We start from the raw sequence: 21489 nt of genomic DNA, 5'->3' as shown, positions 1-21489 counted from the left end.
GCACAGCCAAAAATAATTTTTTAAAAAAAAGACTATTTCAGGGATCTGCAAGCTATACCTTACATGCCTGATATAGCCCCCAACTAAGAATGGTTTTCACATTTTTGTAATGGCTGGGAAAGAAGCCAAAGGATAATAAACTTTTGTGACACAAAGAAGTTTATGAAATTCAAATTTTGGTGTCAGTAAGTTGCATTCAATTAATTATTATTTGTCAAATTCCCTACACAGCCACACTTGTATATTGACTTTGGCTGCTCAGCCATACAAACTACTATAAAGAGCAACAGAAATCACATGGTCCGCAAAGCCTAAACTCAACTATCTGGCCCTTCACGGACAAAGGATGCCAGCCCTTAGTTCATATGAACGTGTCGACAGAACACCGAATCGCAAGGTTTAAAGTTTTAATGTGACCAATGCGCTTGATCTTTGCTAGTTAGTTTACGTAATCCAAGTTGGACTGACAGCAACACCATCCTCAGGAAATAATGAATCTCCAAACTCTAAATATGATTTCTTTTTAGTTGGAAAGTGCATTAATAGTTGCACGCAGCTTAAGAACATTAGATTTCCTTAGTGGATTGTAACTCCATTTACCCCTGACACTTTTTCCCCCCATAGTCCACTTGGTAGTCACACTAGCTTTCTTTTGGTTAATTCTCTCCTGCCGCTGCTGCTGCTAAGTCACTTCAGTCGTGTCCGACTCTGTGTGACCCCGTAGACAGCAGCCCACCAGGCTCCTCCATCCCTGGGATTCTCCAGGCAAGAACACTAGTCAATCTTTTTTCCAAGCTGTCACTTTCAGCCTTTCAGTTGGCATTACGCTTTGAATGTGTCTCTTATATGTGCACTCAGCTGTGGGGAAGAGCCTGGGTATCTGCCTTTTGAGATCTGCTCTCTGCCCTTGTAGTAGAAGAACCTCTGGTTTCTAGCTGGGCACAAGGTCCCCCAAAATAAAGACTGCATTTCCCAGCATCCTTTGCAACCAGCTGTCCCAGATGCAGAGCCCTGGGGATATAAGTGGTTCAGGTTGATTGCTCCCTTTCTTCTTTGTTTCTGCTCCCATTTTGTCCCGTGGGAAACCAACAAATGTGGCTACACCCTCAGAATGGCAGAGCAGCCAGTAGAAGAAGCCTAAGTGCCTGAAGACCATACAGCTGGATTTCAACTAAGACTCTTCCTGTGAGGGAGATAAATGTCCATCCAGTTTGAAGTGAAGTGAAGTCGCTCAGTCGTGTCCGACTCTTTGCGATCCCATGGACTATAGCCTACCAGGCTTCTCCATCCATGGGATTTTCCAGGCAAGAATACTGGAGTGGGTTGCTATAAGGTATTGCTATTTGGGGTCTCCATCACTGACAGGGACCCTAGTCTAATACTGATGTTTTCTTCTGGGACTGAAACTCCAACTTTTAACCAAAAAAACACTTAACTTTCTTTTACTTATTGTAATTTTTTAAAGAATTATTTCTACCTTCTGTTTTAATGTTTTCTGTAGATTTTTCTAGCTTTTCTTCCTCTTTCCCAGACTTCTACTAGCTTAGTCAAGAATTCTTCACTTTCTCCGTTTTCCTCCTCTATTGATTAAACTGTTGAGAATGGAACATTCTACCTCTATTTCTGTTATATTGGTCGTTACCCTTACATCATTAACAAAATCTCAGTGAATCTTTCTACTCTAGGAAAAACAAGAAAAAGGTTTCAGCATATCTAAAATATTCTTTCCTATCTTCCATTTTATTTTTGTCTAATTTTTAGTCCCTCCTTGTTTTAAAATCCCCCAAATTATTTTTTTTTATAGTTAATGCTTCTTTAGAGCTACCAGTACGTTTACTGGTTTCTTTCCTGACTATTATTTAGTACACACTCTGCCTTGAATTTTCTTCTTACTGAAGCCATCCCTTCAACAAGAGTTTGGGGGTGAGAAACCCTTTCTGCCTTGTGTTGTTGAAAAAAGTTTATAGTTCATCTTCACTCTTGAATAAGATGAGCTAAGTGTAGGCTTCTCAGCAGGCACTTCTTTTTCTTCTACACACTGAACAATTTATTCCATTTTCCTCTTGTGCATCTACTGTTGTCAATGAAAAAAAGGTCTTTGGAGAGTCTGGTTGCTAATCCTTGGTAAGTAATCTGACTTCTCTCTCGAGTTGTTTACAAGATTTTCCTTTTGTATTCTGCAGTTTCACTGGGATGCATCTAGATATACATTTCTTTTTATTTATCCTTCTCTGGCTCCAATGTGCTCCTTCAGCCTGGGCCCTTGTCTTTGTGGAAGTCTTTATGGAAAATTTTTAACCATCATCTCTTTGAATATCGCCTCATGCCCATTTTCTACATTTTCATCTTCTGGGACTCCTAATGACTGTGGTGGTTGTTGTTCGGTAGCTAAGCCGTGTCTGACTCTTTGCAACCCCATGGACTGCACTTCCTGTCCTCCACCCCAGGCTTCCCTGTCCTTCACTGTCTCCTGGGGTCTGCTCAAACTCATGTCCACTGAGTCAGCGACACCATCCAAACATCTCATCTTCTGTTACCCCCTTTTCTTCTTGCCCTCAATTTTTCCCAGCATCAGGGTCTTTTCCAGTGAGCCAACTCTTCACATCAGGTGGCCAAAGTATTGGAGCTTCAGCTTCAGCATCAGTCCTTCCAGTGAATATTCAAGGTTGATTTCCTTTAGGATTAACTGGTTGGATCTCCTTGCTGTCCAAGGGACTCTCAAGAGTCTTCTCCAGCCCCACAGTTCAAAAGCATCAATTCTTTGGTGCTCAGTCTTCTTTATGGTCCAGCTCTCACATTCGTACATGACGACTGGAAAGACCATAGCTTTGACCATAGACTTTTGTCGGCAAAGTGATGTCTCTGCTTTTTAATACAATGTCTGGGTTTGTCATAGCTTTTCTTCCAAGGAGCAAGTGTCTTTTAATTTCATGACTGCAGTCACCATCCACAGTGATTTTGGAGCCCAAGAAAATAAAATCTGCCACTGTTTCCATTTTTGCCCCATCTATTTGCATGAAATGATGGGACTGGATGCCACGATCTTTGTTTTCTGAATGTTGAGTTTTAAGCCAGCTTTTTCACTCTACTCTTTCACCTAACTTTTAACTGCTCTTTAATATTTTCTGTCATTCATCCCTCAATGCTACCTATGGGAGATTTCTCAGATATAGCTTCCAGTTCATTAATCTTTTCTTAAGTTGTGTCCAATCTGTTTGATTTAGCCCTTGATTTTTTTTTTCATTCCAATGGCCATATCCTCTATTTTTAGACGTTTTATTGGGTTATTTTTGTTTTAATCTTTCTATTCAGTTTTCATACCATGCTGTTACGGATAAGGGTCTCTCTTGTTGATTTTGCCCCGGTTTTGTTTGCTTTTGCGTTTGCTTCGTGCTCTCTTTTAGAGTGTTTCATATCTCCACTTTGGAGCGCTGACTCTCCTGTTTCCTGCATCTGCTGCGTCTCCCTCATGGTGACTTGCTTCCTTTTGTGACTTGTCATCCTTTGTCATGAGTTCATCTTCAGACATGACAGGGGTGTTTGGGTTTTTTTTAAAAGGCTTACGTGCCCTGGGTTGAAAGAGTGTCTTTCTCAGCAATTTTTTTTTGTTTTGTTTTTCCTATTTCTTCTGCTTTTCACACCACAGAGATAGACCACACTCCTGCTTGACATGCAGACCTGAGTTTCAGGTTCAGGTTCACTGGGGTAACTTTTTCCACTCAAGGTTGAACATCTGCATCTTGTCACTTTCTCAGGCTTGTGGGTAGCGGTATATTTTGGCCCCCTTTTCAAGAACAGGGTAGCCTGTTGAGACCCTGGAATGTACGAAGGTCATGTCCTGCTCCCCAGCCTCTCACAGGTCCCTCTTGGGTGTCTGAGCCCAGACTCCTGAACACCTGAAGCCCCCACAGCCTCTGATTCCTCCCATCACTCAGCTTTGGATTTTCTCTTTGTCTCTGGTACCTGGGATCATCCCTGTCTTTCAAGTTCAGCTTAAAAAATTTTTTCCCACGTATAAGGAGTGAGAGGAGCCCAGCCACCTTTCTCAGTTCCCCATTTTACCAGAACCACCCACTACACTGCCCCATCTCTGAATGCTGCTGATGGTAGGGAGCTCCCTACCTCCCAAGGGGCTGGAGAGAGTCAAACCTTGTCACACTAGGGAATGACAGGCAGTTGAGGGCAGGTTTCCTCCAGGCCACTCCGGTGGAAGGGAGGCCAGGATGAGGGTGGGCAGGTGACATCACAAGCCAGCTCTCCAGCCAGAGGTTATCAGAGCAGAAGCCCAGGGGCTGCTCGGTCTCTTTCATCCTGGGGCCTCCCAGGGAGGACGTGCATCATGAACCTTGCTGGTGTGTCTGGGGCCAGAGGCGCCTTAGTGGCGGGACAGCATCATCACGAACTCTGCAGGAGAGAAGGGGCGGGGTTTGAGCTGGTCCAGGTCAGCGATCCCAGGAGGCACTGGGCTCGGCCCGGGAGCCAGAAGGATCGGGCTTGGTCTGGGAGGAGGCTCACCGTCAAAGTCCACGGTGCCGTCCCCATTGAGATCCACTTCTTGGAGCATCTCATCCAACTCAGGACCCACCAGTGGCTCCCCCAGGAGAGCCGGTGCTGCCTCCCGCAGCTCTGCCACCGTGATCCGCCCATCCCTGTCCCTGTCAAACTGCGATTCCGGCAGGACTCAGCCCTCCTACCCTCTTCCTGCGCCCACTGCCACCTTGCCTGGACACCCCCACTTCCTCCATCCAAACCCTCCTCCTCCTCCCAGACTGAGGCCGTGAACCCCCTGGCCCCGGGAAAGTCCTCCTAGGTTACCCCTCAGCCGGGAGTGACTTAAACCCTCTCCGACCCCATTCCCAGTCCTAGTCCCATCAGCTGCAGGGCTCGGGGCCTCCAGAGGCTGAGGCTCCCAATCTCCCCTGAGGCCAGGAAGGATGCCATCCGGCACCCACCCACCCACCGGCCCCCCAGGGGGCCCCACACCTCGAGGAAGGCAATTCGCAGCTCTCGCAGCCCCAGCATGTGCGCCGTCTCCTCCCTCAGCTTCGGGCCCATCATCTCCACGAATTCCTCAAAGTCCACGCGGCCACCCACTGCAGACCCAGGCAGAGGGTCACAGTGGTGGGGACTGGGGCCCAAGGAGGGACCCCAGCCCCTCACCCGCTCCGTGTCCAGGAAGGATACCAACTTCCATGTCCCCAGGGGTAGGAGGCTGCAGCCCGGGGCTCTGCTGGGGGCAAGATGCTCAAGGGCTGTCAGTGAAGCACCAGATGTGGGGGACTGAGACTAGGCTGGAGAACCAGACAGCCCCGGGTTCAAAGCCTGGCTGTCCCACTAATGCTGTGACCTCGGATGACTCACTGGACTTGCCTCCCCATTGAAGGACAGGGTGCTATTGCGGTTGGAGTTCATGACTGTAAAGTGCCGGAACCGCACAGGTAGCAGTAAAAACACCTTAGAAGCATACACCGGTAGTCCCTGGATTCTAAGAGGCCATCAATTATAAAAAGTACCAATGGTCCATGAATAGCTTCGGGAGAAAGAAAGAGGCATGACACTAAATATTCACATCAATTGTAAATCACATCCCATTTTGGGAACTGTAAGGGAAAAAAAATTTGCTGGTGTCCTGGGATGAAAGGAACCTGATATTTGATAAATCAGCTGCGGTGTTGGAGAAGACTCATGAGAGTCCTTTGGACTGCAAGGAGATCCAACCAGTCCGGAAATCAGTCCTGAATATTCGTTGGAAGGACTGATGCTGAAGCTGAAGCTCCAATACTTTGGCCACCTGATGCAAAGAGCTAACTCATTGGAAAAGACCCTGATGCTGGGAAAGATTAAAGGCAGGAGGAGAAGGGGACAACAGAGGATGAGATGGTTGGATGGCATCACCGATGTGATGGACATGAGTTTGAATAAGCTCCAGGAGTTGGTGATGGACAAGGAAGCCTGGTGTGCTGCAGTTCATGGGGTCGCAAAGAGTCGGACGCGACTGAGCAACTGAATTGAACTGATACACAAGGGCTGCCCATCAGACATTTAATCGCAAAGAGTGGCCAGGGTTCTGTCCCGCTTGGCCTCACCAACAAACCTTAAGAGACTTTTCAGGATGATCAAAGAGAGGCAGAGACAGCCCAGGTGGCTGGTACCAGCACAGACAGTTTTATCTCAGTCAGAGATGGAGGTCCCCAACCTGAGTCCCGTGGGTCTCTTGTGGATCACCCGGTGCCTTCCTAGTCCCCCTACCCTCCGTGTCCTGGGGCCAGTGTCATCAAACTGTCCTGGAAACTGCCACCCGACCCCCCTCACTCCACCATTACCCCTGTCTGATTGCCAGAGCCACGGCGCAACACCCTTCCGTTCTGGGAACCTTAAGGCTGGAAAAGGACCCTGGCGGCAAAGCCAGGTGGCTCCGCCCACCAGCCCCGCCCCGCCCCACCCCAGGGAGACGGGGTCAAGCACTGACTCCGCATCTTGACATGCTGGGAGACCTCGATGAGCTCCATCTCAGTGGGCATATAGCCCAGCGTCCGCATGCACTCGCCCAGGCTCCGGTAGCCGATATAACCGTCGTGGTCCGTGTCAAACTCCTCGAAGGCGGCCTGAAGCTCTGCAGGGGAGGGGGGTCAGGCTCAGGCAGCCAGCCAGCCAGACTCTGGGACATCTCCCACCCGCCGCTCCCAGCGGGGGCCACTCACCATCCAGCTCCTCGGGGCCCAACTCTCGGTCCTGCAGGGGCATAGACCAGCATGTTCCCGGGGCCAGTCGGGGCTCTGGCCAGCCTTCCTCCTCCAGCCCCAGGCCACGGTGGCCTGGGCAGGGCCCGTCCCACAAGGGCAGGAGAAAGCAGCTGAAGTCCCAGGAGAAGAGTTGACCCCCTTCATGCTCCTGGGGGCCCTGAGCTGCCACAGACCCCTGGGTTAGTGGTCTAGCTCCACCTATTACCCAGGCTGCCCCTCAACTGCAGAAACCCTGCCCCCACAGTCCAGCTCTTGAGTCTGGAGCAGAAACTGGAGGAGGCCTGAGTATCAGGGGAAGGGTGGGCTGAACCTGAGCCCATGAGTCCCAACCCCACCCCCAGGCCCCCCAACCCTGGCCCGGGCCCACCTGACCTTCCCGAAGATGCGGTTGAGCAGGGGCCCGTATGTCTTCTGAGCAGCATCGTGCTGGGGGCCAGGACGGTGCCGGTGGGACTGGCGACGAGGGGCCGGCCCAGGGGCCGAAGGGACGGGCCCCTCCTGCCCTTCTCTGGTCCTGGAGGGGTCCTTGCTGCTCCCCAGGGCCTCAGGGCCCTGCATGGGGGTCTGCTCCCCAGAGCTGCTGGGGCCCTTCCGGGACCCTCGGAGCCCCTTCTCTTTCTTGCTGCTTCTCTTCCTCATCAAGGGGGGACCCTCAGCGCCGCTACTGGAAGCCAGGACCCCCACGGGGGGCTTCTGTGGTCCGGGGGCCGGGTCTGGGCCATGGCGCCCCCTCCCCTGCTCTTCGGCCATGTGGAGGAGGGTGACAGGACTCAGAGAAGCGGCACCAGGGAGCACCCCTGCTTCTCAGGACCCATAAAGCTGCTTATACTCTGCCACCCCAAGGGCTGATGACCAGGGATCGGGCCCTGAGGGGGATTAGGGTAAGTGAGTCAGGCAGCCCAGGCCCTAATCCCACCCTCTGCCTTCGGGTGTCCAGATAGGCAGAGCCGATCAGTCAAGGGAACCATCCTCAGCAACATGGGTGCCAGGACAGAGTGGCTGCAGTGAGCTTCAGACTCCAGCTCTGCCACTCACGAGCTGGGAGACCCAGCAAACTCACCTCTCTAAGTCTCAGCTACCTCATCTATAAAATGGGAGCAGTGATGCTGAAGCGTCAGAGAGCCCAGTTTTCTGACATGAGCAGGACTCAGCTACCGCAGGACATGGGGAAGCATCTCAGGCAGGAGGAAGAGTGTGTACAAAGGTGGGAGGTGGGAGAGAGGGCAACATCCCCACCGGAGCAGGGGTGTGTGAAAGGAAGGAAGAGAGGCCAGATCATAGGGGCTTGGAATCACGGGTGATTGAGGGTCGCAGGGGTGACATCAGAGGAGGCGCACCCTGGGGGACCCAGAGCCTGCTCAGAGCTGGAAGGGCCCAGGCCGAGGGCTTTCGGCCATCTGGCCCTGTCAAGGATAGGGGGCCCTGGCTGGTCACTTGGCCCACTGGGCTGGGGTTAGGGTTTCCCCAGCGAGCAGCCCCATGAAAGATTGATGTCCTCTCAGCTTGGGTTTCATGCCAGCAGCCTTAGTGCCGCCGGGCACCATGCAGCAGGCCCCAGCGTGGGGCTGTGTGGACGACTGGACCTCTGGGCAGGCAGACACCTCTGCTCCTTCCAGCCAGTGGCCTGCACCTCACAGGTAAGCCAGGCCTTGCCAGTTGGAGCCTCAGGGGGTGCCCTGGGCTCTGATTCAGTAAGGACTGGAGCTTGCAGAATGGGGTCTGCCTGAGTAAGGGCCCTGGGGGTGGGGAGACCACAGACTAAAGGTCAAATGGCTTGAGCTATGAGCCACAGGCAGGACCCAGGCTTTCCAGGACATCTGGTTTTTCCGCCTCAAAGGGAGCCTGCCTCCCCCCACTAAGGAGGTAGGGTGAGGGCAGCAGGCTTCTTGGGACTCAGCCACCCTCATCCTCATCACGCCGCTGAGCCCCTTACCCTCTTTTCTAATGAGTAACCCCAGGGGGCAAGGGAGCCCCCCCCCCCCGCTCCGGCCCCAGACCCCCTGTCCACTCTTGGGCCCAGGGGACCCTAAGCCTTTCCCTTTGGAATCCTTGTTTCGGCTGCACCACATGGCTTGCAGAATCTTAGTTCCCCTACGAGGTATTGAACCCCTGTCCCCTGCAATGAAAGCATGGATCTTTAACCACTGGACCACCAAGGAACTCTCAATCTCAAACTCTTGAACCCAGGATACTGACAAAAAGGGAGCCTGCGATGCTTTGACCATTTGGGGTTGTTTTGTTTGGGCCGCACCATGCAGCTGGAGGGATCTCAGTCCCCCCACCAGGGACTGAACCCAGGCCCACAGCAGGGAAAGGCCAGGTCCTAACCAGTGGACCACTAGGGATTTCCCAAGCGGTTTTTAAACTGTGTTCCCTGGAGTTCTAAGGGTGCTCTCCCTCCTTTAACCTGAGCACACCCTTTTAGTTTACATAGGAGTTCTGCTATAGTATCTTATTGAAATGAATTTGAAAGCCTCTGGCTTGGTCTGCGTGGATGCAGCGGGATTCTGGGCAGCAACATAATTAGAGTCCTGGTGCCCACATTCCTATCTCAGACCTTGCATAAGTCACCTTCCTCTGCACCTTTCTCTGCTTACCTGTAGGATGGATTGCAGGAAGACTAGGTAAGGTAATCTCTTTAAAGTCTCTGGCAAAGGCTAACCACCCCAAAGTTGATGATGATGGCCCAGAGAGGGACAGCGACTTTCACAGAGATGCTCAGCATCCTCTCTCTCCTGTTCAGTCATTCATGCCTTCATTGATTCACCAGGTGCCCACTCCATGTCCAGTCAGACACTGGGGACCCCAGATAGACACTGCTATGGAAGCCAGCCTGGGTGCCCCCGGCCACTGGCCCCGCACAGAGCTCGACGACGAGGACTACCCCCAGGGCGGCTGGGACACGGTCTTCCTGGTGGCCCTGCTGCTCCTGGGGCTGCCGGCCAATGGGCTCATGGCGTGGCTGGCTGGCTCACAGGCCCGGCAGGGCGCGGGCACCCGGCTCGCTCTGCTCCTGCTCAGCCTGGCTCTCTCTGACTTCCTGTTCCTGGCAGCAGCAGCCTTCCAGATCATGGAGATCCAGCATGGCGGGCACTGGCCACTGGGGACGGCTGCCTGCCGCTTCTACTATTTCCTCTGGGGGGTGTCCTACTCCTCTGGCCTCTTCCTGCTGGCCACCCTCAGCCTGGACCGCTGCCTGCTGGCGCTGTGCCCTCGCTGGTACCCTGGGCGCCGCCCAGCCCGCCTGCCCCTCTGGGTCTGTGCTGGGGTCTGGGTGCTGGCCACCCTCTTCAGTGTGCCCTGGCTGGTCTTCCCCGAGGCCGCCGTCTGGTGGTATGACCTGGTCATCTGCCTGGACTTCTGGGACAGCGAGGAGCTGCCACTGCGGATGCTGGAGATCCTGGGGGGCTTCCTTCCTTTCCTCGTGCTGCTCATCTGCCACCTGCTCACCCAGGCCGCCGCCTGCCGGCCCTGCCGCCGCCACCAGCCTGGGGCCCCGGCCTGCTGCGGCTTCGCCCGCGTGGCCAAGACCATTCTGTCAGCCTACGTGGTCCTGCGGCTGCCCTACCAGCTGGCACAGCTGCTGTACCTGGCCTTCCTGTGGGACTTCTACCCCGGCTACCTGCTCTGGGAGGCCCTGGTCTACTCTGACTACCTGATCCTGCTCAACAGCTGCCTCAGTCCCTTCCTCTGCCTCCTGGCCAGCGCCGACCTCCGGGCCCTGCTGCACACCGTGCTCGCCTCCTTTGCAGCCGCTCTCTGTGAAGAGAGGCCGGGCAGCTTCATGCCAGCTGAGCCACAGACGCAAGTGGACTCTGAGGATCAGATGGTACCAGGGCCAGTGGCTGAGGCCCAGCCACAAGTGAACCCCACAGCCCAGCCACAAGTGAACCCCGAGGCCAAGCAGCAGGCGAACCCCGAGGCCAAGCAGCAGACGAACCCCGCGGCCCAGCCACGGGACGACAACGAGGGCCCACCCCAGCTGGATTCTGGGGCCCAGTCACAGGCAAGCCCCAAGGCCCAGCCCCCCGGGCCCACTACCAGCTCAGCCCCCAGTGCCTGCGAGGAAGCTTCCTCCACCCCAGCCATGGATTCCACCCTAGAGGTCCCCGTGAACCTGGCCACACCTGCTGCCTCTGAGGGAGGAGGCCCCAGCAGCGCTCCCCAAGAAGAGGCCCCGGGCGCGGGCCCCACATGAGGGCTCAAGAAAGTCCAGGCCCGCCAGGACAGCAGAAGAGCCGGGGGAGACAGAGGAACCAGCCCGTCAGAGAGGAGGACGGGTACCATGGGGGAAGTTCGCGTGGAAAACCCCTACTGAGTCCCTTGGGCCTGGCAGACGAGGCTTGGAGGACGTGAACATGAAGCAGCCAAAATCCTGTACGGTTTGTTGAACGTCATGTCCCTGGTCCCAGCAAGCTCTTGCAGACTTGGCCCCCACACAGTGGCCCAGCACCGCCCCCCAAGCTACCACAGGTGATGGTGTCCTGTGGGTTCGGCTCTCCAGTGCCCCCCAGACCCCACGGACAGCCTCCTCCTTAGCCTCGGTCCTGCAGGAGAAAGACCCTGCAGGAGAAAGACGGGCAGGGCTACTTCCCCAGGCTTGATCCGACCTTCCCTCGATCCTTCCCTCCCTGCCCTCCTCCCTATCCCGACCTCTCACCTGGATACAAGGAGCCCAGGAGGAAGTTCCTACAGTGAAGGGAGGCATGTGGGAGCCATTGGGAGCCCGGGGCCTTAACGGCCCACAAGCGGACTCGGCAGCCTTATCCTCCAGTCCCCTACCCCATAGGCAGTGAGGCTGGGGCCGGACTTCCTTCAGCAAGGTTGTGAGCACAGAGGCGAGAGCGGGCAAGACTGGATTCCAATCTGGCTCCGAGTGACTCTAGACAAGCTGCTTCACCCTCCGAGCTCCTGTTGCATCTGGCATCGTGAGGATTAAATGAGAAGGTGTGTGAAGTGCTGGCAGGAACTGGCACACAGAAGGGGCTCAGTGAACAGATGCTTCGTAGACATCCAGGGATGCAGGGGCTGGGGATGATGAAAGGAGGGGACACCTGGCCGGAGCACCTGGGATCCTGTGAGCTTCCGGGCAGATGAGCGCGCCCATGACCAGCTCTGGGCTGCAGACGGCCAGGCGGCCTGAGAGAGCTTGGGGCCACCTCTGTGCCTTGGGCAGCTCCAGGGGACTTCAAGGTCTGCTACGTTTGAGGGTTCAATGAGTGGTCCCCTGCCCAGCCCCCACCACGGAGGAGGCACAGAGTGCCCTGGTCCTGCCTCTGCCTCAGCCCCTTCCATACTCTCAGCCCAGATGCAGAGATGGGAAGATGTCCCAGCAGAGAACTCTGGGAACCAGTGGCTCCAGGGACAGCACAGGCCCCTTGGAGGTCACACGGTGTCTCCAAGCAGAGCCAGCCTTCTTCCGTCTCCAGCTACAGACCCTGCAAGAAAAACTAGGAAGTGCTGAAGTTCTATTTTCTCCCCCACCCCACTTCCTTTTCATACACATCACTCTCTTCTGGCGCTCACTCCACCCAGCTTTCTCTCAGTCCCTGGTTCTAAAACCATGAACTCTTTCTCCTTTCACCAACCCCCCCGCCTCCACCGCCCCACAACCCTTTCCCTCAAGCTCAGCACTGTGACCTTTAGAAGCTGAGGGGTGCTCTTACCAGTAGGTGTAAAGGACAATGACATTTTAAGTGCTACCCTTCCCAGCTTGCTACAAAGGCAGGCTGAAGTGGTTCAGTGAGATCTGGGTTCTGGTTCCCAGGCCTGTCTTTGCCTCAGTTTTCTCCTCTGTAAAATGGAGTGATAATGTTCTCTTCGCAAATTTGGCTGTTGTGATCATTAAGCCAAACCCAGGGCTGGAAGCCGGCTGGGTGCTGGTGGTGGTGATATGAGCAGCATAACCATAGCGCTTCCTGGAATTCTGGCCACCGAAGCTGGTGGGAGAGAGGTTTCTGGACAGGCACAAATTTGTTGAACTCATTCGTTCAGCAAATATTTATCAAGCACTTGTCAAGTGCTTTTCCAGCCAGCCTTCCATTTTGAATGGGATTAGGGCATGACCTCCAATGCCCCTCAGAGGTTGTTTGAATCCTGGTTCTCCACGACTCACCAGGGGTATGATCCTCAGCAAGGCTCTTGGCCTTTTTGAGACTCAGCTTCCTCATCTGTAAAATGGGGATCATATTAATGGTTCCATTTTCTGAGTGTTAATCCCTGTGAAGTTCAAAGGTCCTTGCCTGGCACAGAGTAACTGCTTCATAATTGTTAGCCGTTAGTCTGATTATGCCAGTGGGCATCACCGGGCCTCACTCAGGCCCAGGATAGTGCAGACCCACCACAGCCCATGTGGTGGCATCCTGCCCACCAGGCATTGCCCCCACCACCACGCAGCCTCCTCCTCCACTTTCCAAATGTTTTCACACTCCCACCCCACTGGACTTGTACACTTCCTGAGGGCAGAGTCTGTGCTGTGGCTCCCTTGCAGAGTGCCCCTCCTCCTTCTCCCAGGTAGGGATCCTAAAGCCTTTCCATACGACAGGCAGATCAGGGATTAAATCCTCAGTGCCAGCCACCTGGCTTCAACTCTGGTCCATCCTCCTAACCCCACCTCTTGGAGAGTCCCTCCTTCAAGGTCCCAGGAGGGACCCCCCTCACACACACACTCATAATGGGTACTTGCTATCCAGGAGAAAGAGCAGCATCATGAAGGGTTTTGTGAGATAAAGAGGAGTTCTCCTGCTAGCCCACAAAGGAGGGCTTTGTGTTGGAGGAACATGCACCCCCAAGGCCAGAGGGGATGAAAGGAGGCCTATCCCCCACATTCCACAGCCCCTCCACCTTACGCCTAACACACTTGATGGGGTTGAACTCCTGTGGCCCACTGGAAGACTCATGCCTTCTACAGGTGAGAGACACACTTCCCTCTCCTTCACAGGGGCCAGACATGGACTCTGAGAGCTGTGAATATGAACATTTTTTAATTATGCATTCAGAGCTGCTGTTCATTCATTCATTCAATATACATTAATTGAACACAGACTGTGTGCTAGGTCTTGTTCTAGGTACCGGGGATCCAGAGAGAAAGAAGGCCAAGTGTGGTCCTCAATTTGCTGACATCTTAGTGGGACGAGGCAGACAAACAGCAAAAACACAGATAATTAGGGAATTCCCTGGCAGTCCAGTGGCTAGGACTCTCATTTTCACTGCTGACGGTGCGGATTTGATTCCTTATCAGGGAACTAAGATCCCACAAGCTTCTCAGTGTGGCCAAAAATAAAAAATAAATGAAAGCAAATATACAATAGTTATATAATATAACACAATGCAGTGATTAAGAACATACGGGGGGAACAAGTAAGGACGAGAGAGTGATGGGTGAGGGGGATGGTCAGGGAGGGCCCTCAGAGGCGAAGACATTTGAGCTGAGACCTGGAGGAAGTGAGAGATGGAGCCTTTTCAAGTTGGGAGGGTGGGGAGAATTTCCAGATGGAAGGAACAGGATGTGCCAAGGCCCTGGAGTGGGAAGGAAGGTGGTATATTGCAGGGGTAGGAGGGTCAGTGTCACTGGACCACGTGCGCATGCAGGATGGAGGATGGTAACAGGTGGAGGAGGGGCAATGACTGTGGGGTTTGCATCAGGTGGTGAGGAAGGGCAGGGTGAGGGGCCGGGGATCTGGTATAGGCTTTAGTCAGACCCCTGGCTATTGCCTGGGGGGACATGATGGAGAAGGAAGTTTCGTGACTGCCTTCCCTCTTCCAAGCCTCCCACACTCTGTCCTGGGCTGGAAGGACTGGACTGTCCTAGGAGTTATGGAGCAGTGGGAAAGGCAAGGGCTTTGGCATCAAACAGAGACTGAATACCCGATTGGAGGGTGCAGATCCTGCCTGTGGGACTTACAGGGACGCCTAAGCCTCCCACTGGAAAAGATTCTGATGCTGGCAAAGATTGAAGGCAGGAGGAGAAGGGGACGACAGAGGATGAGATGGTTGGATGGCATCACTGACTCGATGGATATGAGTTTGAGTAAACTCCGGGAGTTGCCGATGGACAGGGAGGCCTGGCGTGCTGCAGTCCACGAGTTCACAAAGAGTCGGACACGACTGAGCGACTGAACTGAAGCCTCCTAGGGTGGGAGAGGGATGGGTAGATCGGGGAGGCCAGTCTCAAGAGCTGGCCAGGAGGAGGGAGGTGTCTGTGCCTAAACTTCCAGGTTTCGCAGGGAGGCGGTTGGGGAGAGCAAGGAAAGTGTGAGGGGTCTGGAGGTCATAGCACTGTTTCTCTTTTTAATAAGGAGGCTGGGCAGGACCCAAAGGTGTGCACCAGGAAGAATGGGAGGGCTGGGCCTTCCATAAAACACCTTCATAAAACACCGCTGTTTTATTTACATTGTACCAAGAGTAGGTACCTTTGTAACTTAAGAGGCACACGAATATGTTGTCCTTCAGTCACGAAGTCTCTGGCTTTGCCACCCCATGGCCTGCAGCACGCCAGGCTTCCCTGTCCTTCACCAGCTCCCGAGTCATCTCGCGTTTGCTCAAACTCATGTCCATTGAGTCGGTGATGCCATCCAATCGTCTCATCCTCTGTCGCCCCTCCTCCTCCTGCCCTCAATCTTTCCCAGCATCGGGGTATATTTTGGAGTTAACGTGGACTCCATCGGGAAGTACTCACTGAGGTGGGGGACTGGGAGGGCGGGGCTGCACCCGACCCTGACGGCTCCTGAGGAGGCCGACAAGAGGAGCAAGACGGGAAACCGGCTCGAGTCTGCAGCCAGGCTGCACCACACCGGCCCCATCTTCATCCCGGCCCCTGCCCCTCTGCCCTAGAGGGACCCAAGGGTCCGAGGGGCGGGGCTCGTCCAGGCCCCGCCCCCGTGCCCCTGCAGTCTTCGGACCCGCGCTCCTCGTGCTCCTGGCCATCAGGCTCCTGCCTGCAGCCTCTAGCCCCGCCCTTCCACGCGTGACCTCGGCCCCGCCCCCGTGAGCCCCGCCCCGCCCCCTGTCCCCCGCCTCTTGCTTCTCTGTCACTTCCTGATTCCCGCTTCCTGCTTCCCAGAGACTGGGATCCGGAGCCACCCTAGGACGAGGACGGTGCTGCAGCCTCTGGGCGTCCCTGGTGAGCACGATGGATTGGGGCTGGGGGCGCGGGCGTAGGGGTTGGGCGGGACTTCGGGGGCAGATCGCGCGGAGCTGCGATGGGGGTCGCAAGTCTGAGGAGCACTCCCCCTCCGCGGTGCCCCACCGTCAGTCCCAACTCCCCTTGGCTGCTCAGTCTCCCCCACAGGAGCCAGAATCCTTGAAGTTAGACTTCTGCTTCACCTTGGACCCCTTTCCGAGCTGAGCTCCGAGGCTCCGTGGCTGGGAGCGGCGCCCTGACCCCGCCCAGTCCTGCCAGACCCCCTGGACCGGCCTGGGGCTCCCTGCACATTCCTGCAGGCACTGCACATTCCGTGGGACCCAGCACTGTGGCTTAACGCAGCGCCCCAGCGGAGATCATTCCTGCCTCCTCTGTCCTCCGCATCACCCTGCTACCAAATCCTGGGGGGAAAGGGCCCTGCTGGCGACTGAGACCCACCAAGAAGCTAGGCTTGCACTGGCTGGGCACCTCCCACCTCCCTCACACATACCAGAGCCTGGGAGAGGCCCCCCAAACCCCTCAGGTCTCAGCAGTGGCTTTGCTGGAGGTCAATGCATTTCCACCTTCAGATCCCCATTGAAGAGAAGCAGCCAGACCTGCACTGTGACCCTATTTTGTTTGTAACTGGGGAAACTGAGAGCCGGGCAGGTTATAAGGACCAAATCGCTGGCTGCATCCTCCCCACCACCCCTCGTGCAGCCCTGGGAGGGTTAGGGGTTGTCGGGATGGGCAAAGACTGACCTATGCTTCTCCACCCTGCAGTCATGTTTCGCAAAGTGGTCCGGCAGAGCAAATTCCGACATGTGTTTGGGCAGCCTGTCAAGAATGACCAGTGCTATGAGGACATCCGAGTGTCCCGTGTCACCTGGGACAGCACCTTCTGCGCCGTCAACCCCAAGTTCCTGGCAGTGATTGTGGAGGCCAGCGGGGGTGGTGCCTTCCTGGTGCTCCCCCTAAGCAAGGTGGGCCCCGTCGCAGCTGGGGAGAGACTGGAGGCAGCTTGGTCTCATCTGCCAGGTCTCCGCTCACTTCACAGCCCGTAAAGTGCCCATCCCCACGCTGCTGGGCAGGTGTTAGAATCCAGATTTACTGCCCAGGAAGTGCTAACACACATGGAGAAGGTAGTTTTTTTTTTGTTTTTTTTTTTATTGCCAAGGAATCAGGGTCAGAGGCAACTTTTCCTGCTCACCCGGTGACACCTGTGAGGAGGAGGTGGGTCAGGAGCAGGCAGAGCGAGAGTCACACCTGGGCACCTCTGTGCCAGGAGGGACCACATCACCATCATTCCCCATCCACGGAGGGGAGGACTCAGCTCTGGGAGGGACGGAGCCTGAGTTTCCTGGGGCCCCCTTGACTGGCCCCCCTCATGCCTGCAGACCGGTCGCATTGACAAGGCCTACCCAACAGTGTGTGGACACACAGGGCCTGTCCTGGACATCGACTGGTGCCCCCACAATGACGAAGTCATCGCCAGCGGCTCAGAGGATTGCACGGTCATGGTGAGGCGTGGGACGGTGGCGGGCCGGGAGTCTCGAGTATGATTCAAGCTTCCTGGCGGCAGGGCCGAACATGGGCTTCCGATGACCTCCCCGCTTCCCCCACCCCACCCCCGCGCCCCGACAGGTATGGCAGATCCCGGAGAACGGGCTGGTCTCCCCGCTGACAGAGCCGGTGGTGGTGCTTGAGGGGCACACCAAGAGAGTGGGCATCGTCAGCTGGCACCCAACTGCCCGCAACGTGCTGCTTAGCGCAGGTCTGCACCGTGGCCCCTGGCCCCGCCCCTCACCACACCCTCTCCAAGCCCCCTCACACGTGAAAGCTGAGGCCTACGGAGGTCGAAACGCGGGTTCTGGTCCCCAAAGGGCGGTCAGAGCTGATAGCGCCCCCTCCCGGCAGGCTGCGACAACATGGTGCTCATCTGGAACGTGGGCACGGCGGAGGAGCTGTACCGCCTGGACAGCCTGCACCCCGACCTCATCTACAACGTCAGCTGGAACCGCAATGGCAGCCTCTTCTGCACCGCGTGCAAGGACAAGAGCGTGCGCGTCATCGACCCCCGCCGGGGGACCCTGGTGGCGGTATGCGGCCCCAGAGGGTGAGGACAACCGCGGACTGGCCAAGGGGCTCTCTGGGTGCACCGCACAGATCAGTCCCTCCGTCTCCTCCGCAGGAGCGGGAGAAGGCTCACGAGGGAGCCCGGCCCATGAGGGCCATCTTCCTGGCCGACGGCAAGGTGTTCACCACGGGCTTCAGCCGCATGAGCGAACGGCAGCTGGCGCTCTGGGATCCAGTGAGTGGCTGTGGCCGTCCTGAGGGGCGGACGCAGGACAGGCTCCACCCTGGGCAAGCAGGGCGGAAGTCACCCAGAGAGGCTTGTCCCTCCCAGGTTGTCAGCCTGGCCCCTGAGGCACCCAGGACCCCAGCCCTGCCGGCCTCTTCTCTCCCTGTCCCTGCCCTCTGGCCTCCCCCACCTGCGTACACATCTGCCCGCAGCAGCATTCTTGGCCCCTGAAAGGCCCCTGCCTCCTTTGCTTGTCTGTTTCCACTCTGGCTGTCCTTGGAGCCCCAGTGCAGAGGCCTCCTCCTCCAGAAAGCCTCCCAGCCCTTCCTCTGAAGTGCTCTGTCCCCCAGCCTTATCCTGTAAGTGACCTCCAGGGGCCCCTCAGGGAAGGGGCTAGTGCTACCCTGCAGCCTGGCTCCCAAAGTGTGGGGACTTTCTCAGCACCTGGTTGGTGGCCTGGGAGTCATCTGAAGGCCTGGAATAGGCAGGGAAAAATGGGACTGTGGAGTGGAGGGGAGCCAGTGAGGCCCAATGGGGCACAATGTGTGGCTAGAGGGTGAGAGTGTTAGGGGCAGTGCCGGCCAGTCTTGAAGCAGGGCTGGAATGATGAGGGGAGGAAGCAGGTTCTGACCTGGCCCAATTATCCCTCAACCCACATACCAGGAAAACTTCGGGGAGCCCATGGCCCTGCAGGAGTTGGACTCTAGCAATGGAGCTCTGTTGCCCTTCTACGACCCTGATACCAACGTGGTCTACGTCTGTGGCAAGGTGGGGCTGGGCAGGGTCGGGGTGGGGTAGTAGAGAAGACAGAGGTGGGCCCTTGTGCTGACCCCTGCCCCTCCCACCCTCTAGGGCGACTCCAGCATCCGGTACTTTGAGATCACAGACGAGCCCCCCTACATCCACTTCCTGAATACATTCACCAGCAAAGAGCCCCAGAGGGGCATGGGGAGCATGCCCAAGAGGGGCTTGGAGGTCAGCAAGTGTGAGATTGCCCGGTAAGAAGGGCTGCTGAGGTGGGAGGGGGGGTTCATGTTTGGGAACGCATGTAAGAATTAAAGATTTTAAAATTTAAAAAATAAAAAACTAAAAAAAAAAAAAAAAAGAAGGGCTGCTGAGGAGGCTGGCTGTAGGGGGGTGGGGGGGGGGCGGGAGCTGGACCCTACACACCCAGGGTGAAAGGTCAGATCACAAGAGGCTGCTCAGAAACAGTTACTGGCCCACTGAGGCTCTGGAGTCAGGGTCAGCCCATGGGAGGGCTCAGGGGAAGGACTGGATACGGAGAGCAGAGGGAGCCGGGAGAGCTGGTAGAGGGGCAGGTTCCACCCATGGGTCCTCCCTCCACCCCCTTCCCCAGGTTCTACAAACTGCACGAGCGAAAGTGTGAGCCCATTGTCATGACTGTGCCAAGAAAGGTGAGGCCGCCTTGTTCCCTGCCCACTTGCTCCCTTCTCTATCAGAGAGACCACATGGGGGTGACCGAGGTGAGGCCTGTGAGTGGGACATGGCTAAGTGCGAGTATAATCAGTGGGCCGCATGGACGCCAGCGTGCCCTGCTGGGGCAAGCAGCAATGAGACACAGGGTGAGCTGAGTCCTTGCTCTGGATGGACGCGGGGCAGCCTTTAGAGGTCTGCCCTGTAGGAGGCATGGCAAGACCCACCTCCCGGCTGGGGTAGGATCTCCATGAGGGGTGGGTAATAAGCCAGGCGAAGGCACGGAGGTGGGAGCGGTGAGAGCCAGGGAGTCTGGCTGCAATGGAGGCTCCCAGGAGGCGAGGATTCAGCCATGTGTGGCTTGGCCTCGGGGCCCCAGCTGAGAGCCTTGAACAAGCTCCGTTTCTCTACAGCCAGCATTAACTGAGTGCCATGTATGTAGCGTGCCAAGCCCGTCCAGGGAGCAGGGCCTGCCCCAGTTCACAATCCACAGGGCACAGACGTGGCTCCCGGAGTCCCACAAAGCACATAGCTGGCCCCTGCTTGGGGAGGTGGGAGGAGTCTTCAGAGGGAGCTGTTGGTGGCATCCAGAAGGGAAGTGAAAGGACAGATTGGAGCTTTAGAAAGGTCACTAGGGGTCAGGCCATTGGAAGACCGGTTGACGGGCTGCCAGCCTGGAGGTCAGAAGAGTGGCGAGGAGGTGGCTGCTCAGGGTCCAGATGAGAGGACCCTGCAGGTGGGCCCCCAGCTGACCCGGGCCTCCCTCCGCCGCCCCCCCGGGGCAGTCGGACCTCTTCCAGGATGATCTGTATCCTGACACGGCCGGGCCCGAGGCAGCCCTGGAGGCAGAGGAGTGGGTGAGCGGGCGGGATGCCAGCCCCATCCTCATCTCCCTGCGGGAGGCCTACGTGCCCAGCAAACAGCGGGATCTGAAGGTCAGCCGGCGCAATGTGTTGTCGGACAGCCGGCCCGCCGCAGCCCCTGGTGCCCCCCGCCCGGGACCCTCCATGCCTGCGGCTTCCACCAACATCGCTGGGCTCAGTGGCAGCCTCGCCGGAGCTGGGGTATGTGCCTCACAGCTCAGAGTGGTGTTGCCCAGGTCTGCTGTGCCCGCCCGAACAGTTCACTGCCCTCTCCTCACCCCAGGCCCCTGCCCGATGGTAGATTTGGGGAGGGCTGTGGCTCCGCAACTCTTGCTGGTGTCTCTGCAGGAGGCCGGGAAGCTGGAGGAGGTGATGCAGGAGCTGCAGGCGCTGAGAGCGCTGGTCCAGGAGCAGGGCGAGCGCATTGGCCGCCTGGAGGAGCAGCTCAGCCGCATGGAGAATGGAGATGCCTAGGTCCCCAGCCTGCGGACGCGGCCTGCGGACGCTGCTCCCTGTCACCTCCTTCCCCCCACCCCTTTCTCACTCAGCCTCTGTCACACCGACTGCAGGCTGGCTACCCTCCTGCCCCCTGCTGAGGGTTTCTGGGGCAGGTTTGGGGGAGGTGGGGGGCGGGGGGAGCCCTCCCTCGGGCCCAGGCTGGAGCCACCGCTAGGCTTTGGGCTTTGGTCTTTGTTACTGTTGGAGGATTTTTGTACCAAGGAGCACTTATATTGTGAGGGACCACCTCCCCCGCCCCCCCGCCAGCCAAGCAGGAGGGTTGGGCTCTATATTTTCATTCCAAATAAAATGCTCTTTCTAAAAAGCCAGGCTGGCCCTTCTGCTGCAAGGGTAGGGCTGGGAAAGGAAGTCTGGGCACCTGGGGACACGGGATACCCCCAAGGCTCACAAATGTGAGAGAGGGGGCCCTGAGCATGCCCCCCAGTCTTCCCTGACTTCTGTCAGGTAGGAGATCAGAGGCAGAAGCCCTGTGGACGCCTCCAGGGCCTGCCCTGCTTTGAGCCGGGT

At 56.5% G+C, this 21489-nt stretch overlaps 3 protein-coding genes across 4 annotated transcripts; 2 read left to right on the top strand and 1 right to left on the bottom strand.

The window, feature by feature from the left end:
* Nucleotides 1-393: 393 nt before the first annotated feature.
* Nucleotides 394-8306, bottom strand: CABP4 (calcium binding protein 4). The gene is made up of 6 exons (XM_060404326.1): nt 7116-8306; nt 6702-6732; nt 6470-6613; nt 4984-5093; nt 4516-4663; nt 394-4404 (listed from the first exon to the last, which is right to left on the bottom strand). The coding sequence occupies exons 1-6, from the start codon at nt 7491-7493 to the stop codon at nt 4376-4378; spliced, it is 840 nt and encodes a 279-aa protein (XP_060260309.1). The 5' UTR covers nt 7494-8306; the 3' UTR covers nt 394-4375.
* Nucleotides 8307-9326: 1020 nt separating this feature from the next.
* Nucleotides 9327-12463, top strand: GPR152 (G protein-coupled receptor 152). Its single transcript, XM_042238063.1, has one exon. The coding sequence runs from the start codon at nt 9493-9495 to the stop codon at nt 10939-10941; it is 1449 nt and encodes a 482-aa protein (XP_042093997.1). The 5' UTR covers nt 9327-9492; the 3' UTR covers nt 10942-12463.
* A 3330-nt stretch (nt 12464-15793) lies between these two features.
* Nucleotides 15794-21290, top strand: CORO1B (coronin 1B). 2 transcript variants are annotated; one of them, XM_027960092.3, is made up of 12 exons: nt 15794-15864; nt 16021-16184; nt 16648-16847; nt 17262-17384; nt 17509-17638; nt 17782-17963; nt 18056-18175; nt 18830-18934; nt 19019-19164; nt 19524-19581; nt 20386-20664; nt 20812-21290. In XM_027960092.3, the coding sequence occupies exons 3-12, from the start codon at nt 16650-16652 to the stop codon at nt 20935-20937; spliced, it is 1467 nt and encodes a 488-aa protein (XP_027815893.1). In that variant the 5' UTR covers nt 15794-15864; nt 16021-16184; nt 16648-16649; the 3' UTR covers nt 20938-21290. The 2 variants fall into 2 exon arrangements, with proteins under 2 accessions (XP_027815893.1, XP_027815892.1); XM_027960091.3 differs by lacking the exon at nt 16021-16184.
* The last annotated feature ends 199 nt before the right edge of the window (nt 21291-21489 follow it).

The sequence above is a fragment of the Ovis aries genome, chromosome 21, assembly GCF_016772045.2.
Source record: "Ovis aries strain OAR_USU_Benz2616 breed Rambouillet chromosome 21, ARS-UI_Ramb_v3.0, whole genome shotgun sequence".
Lineage (NCBI taxonomy): Eukaryota > Metazoa > Chordata > Mammalia > Artiodactyla > Bovidae > Ovis > Ovis aries.
This window is presented reverse-complemented; position numbering and strand designations above follow the sequence as displayed.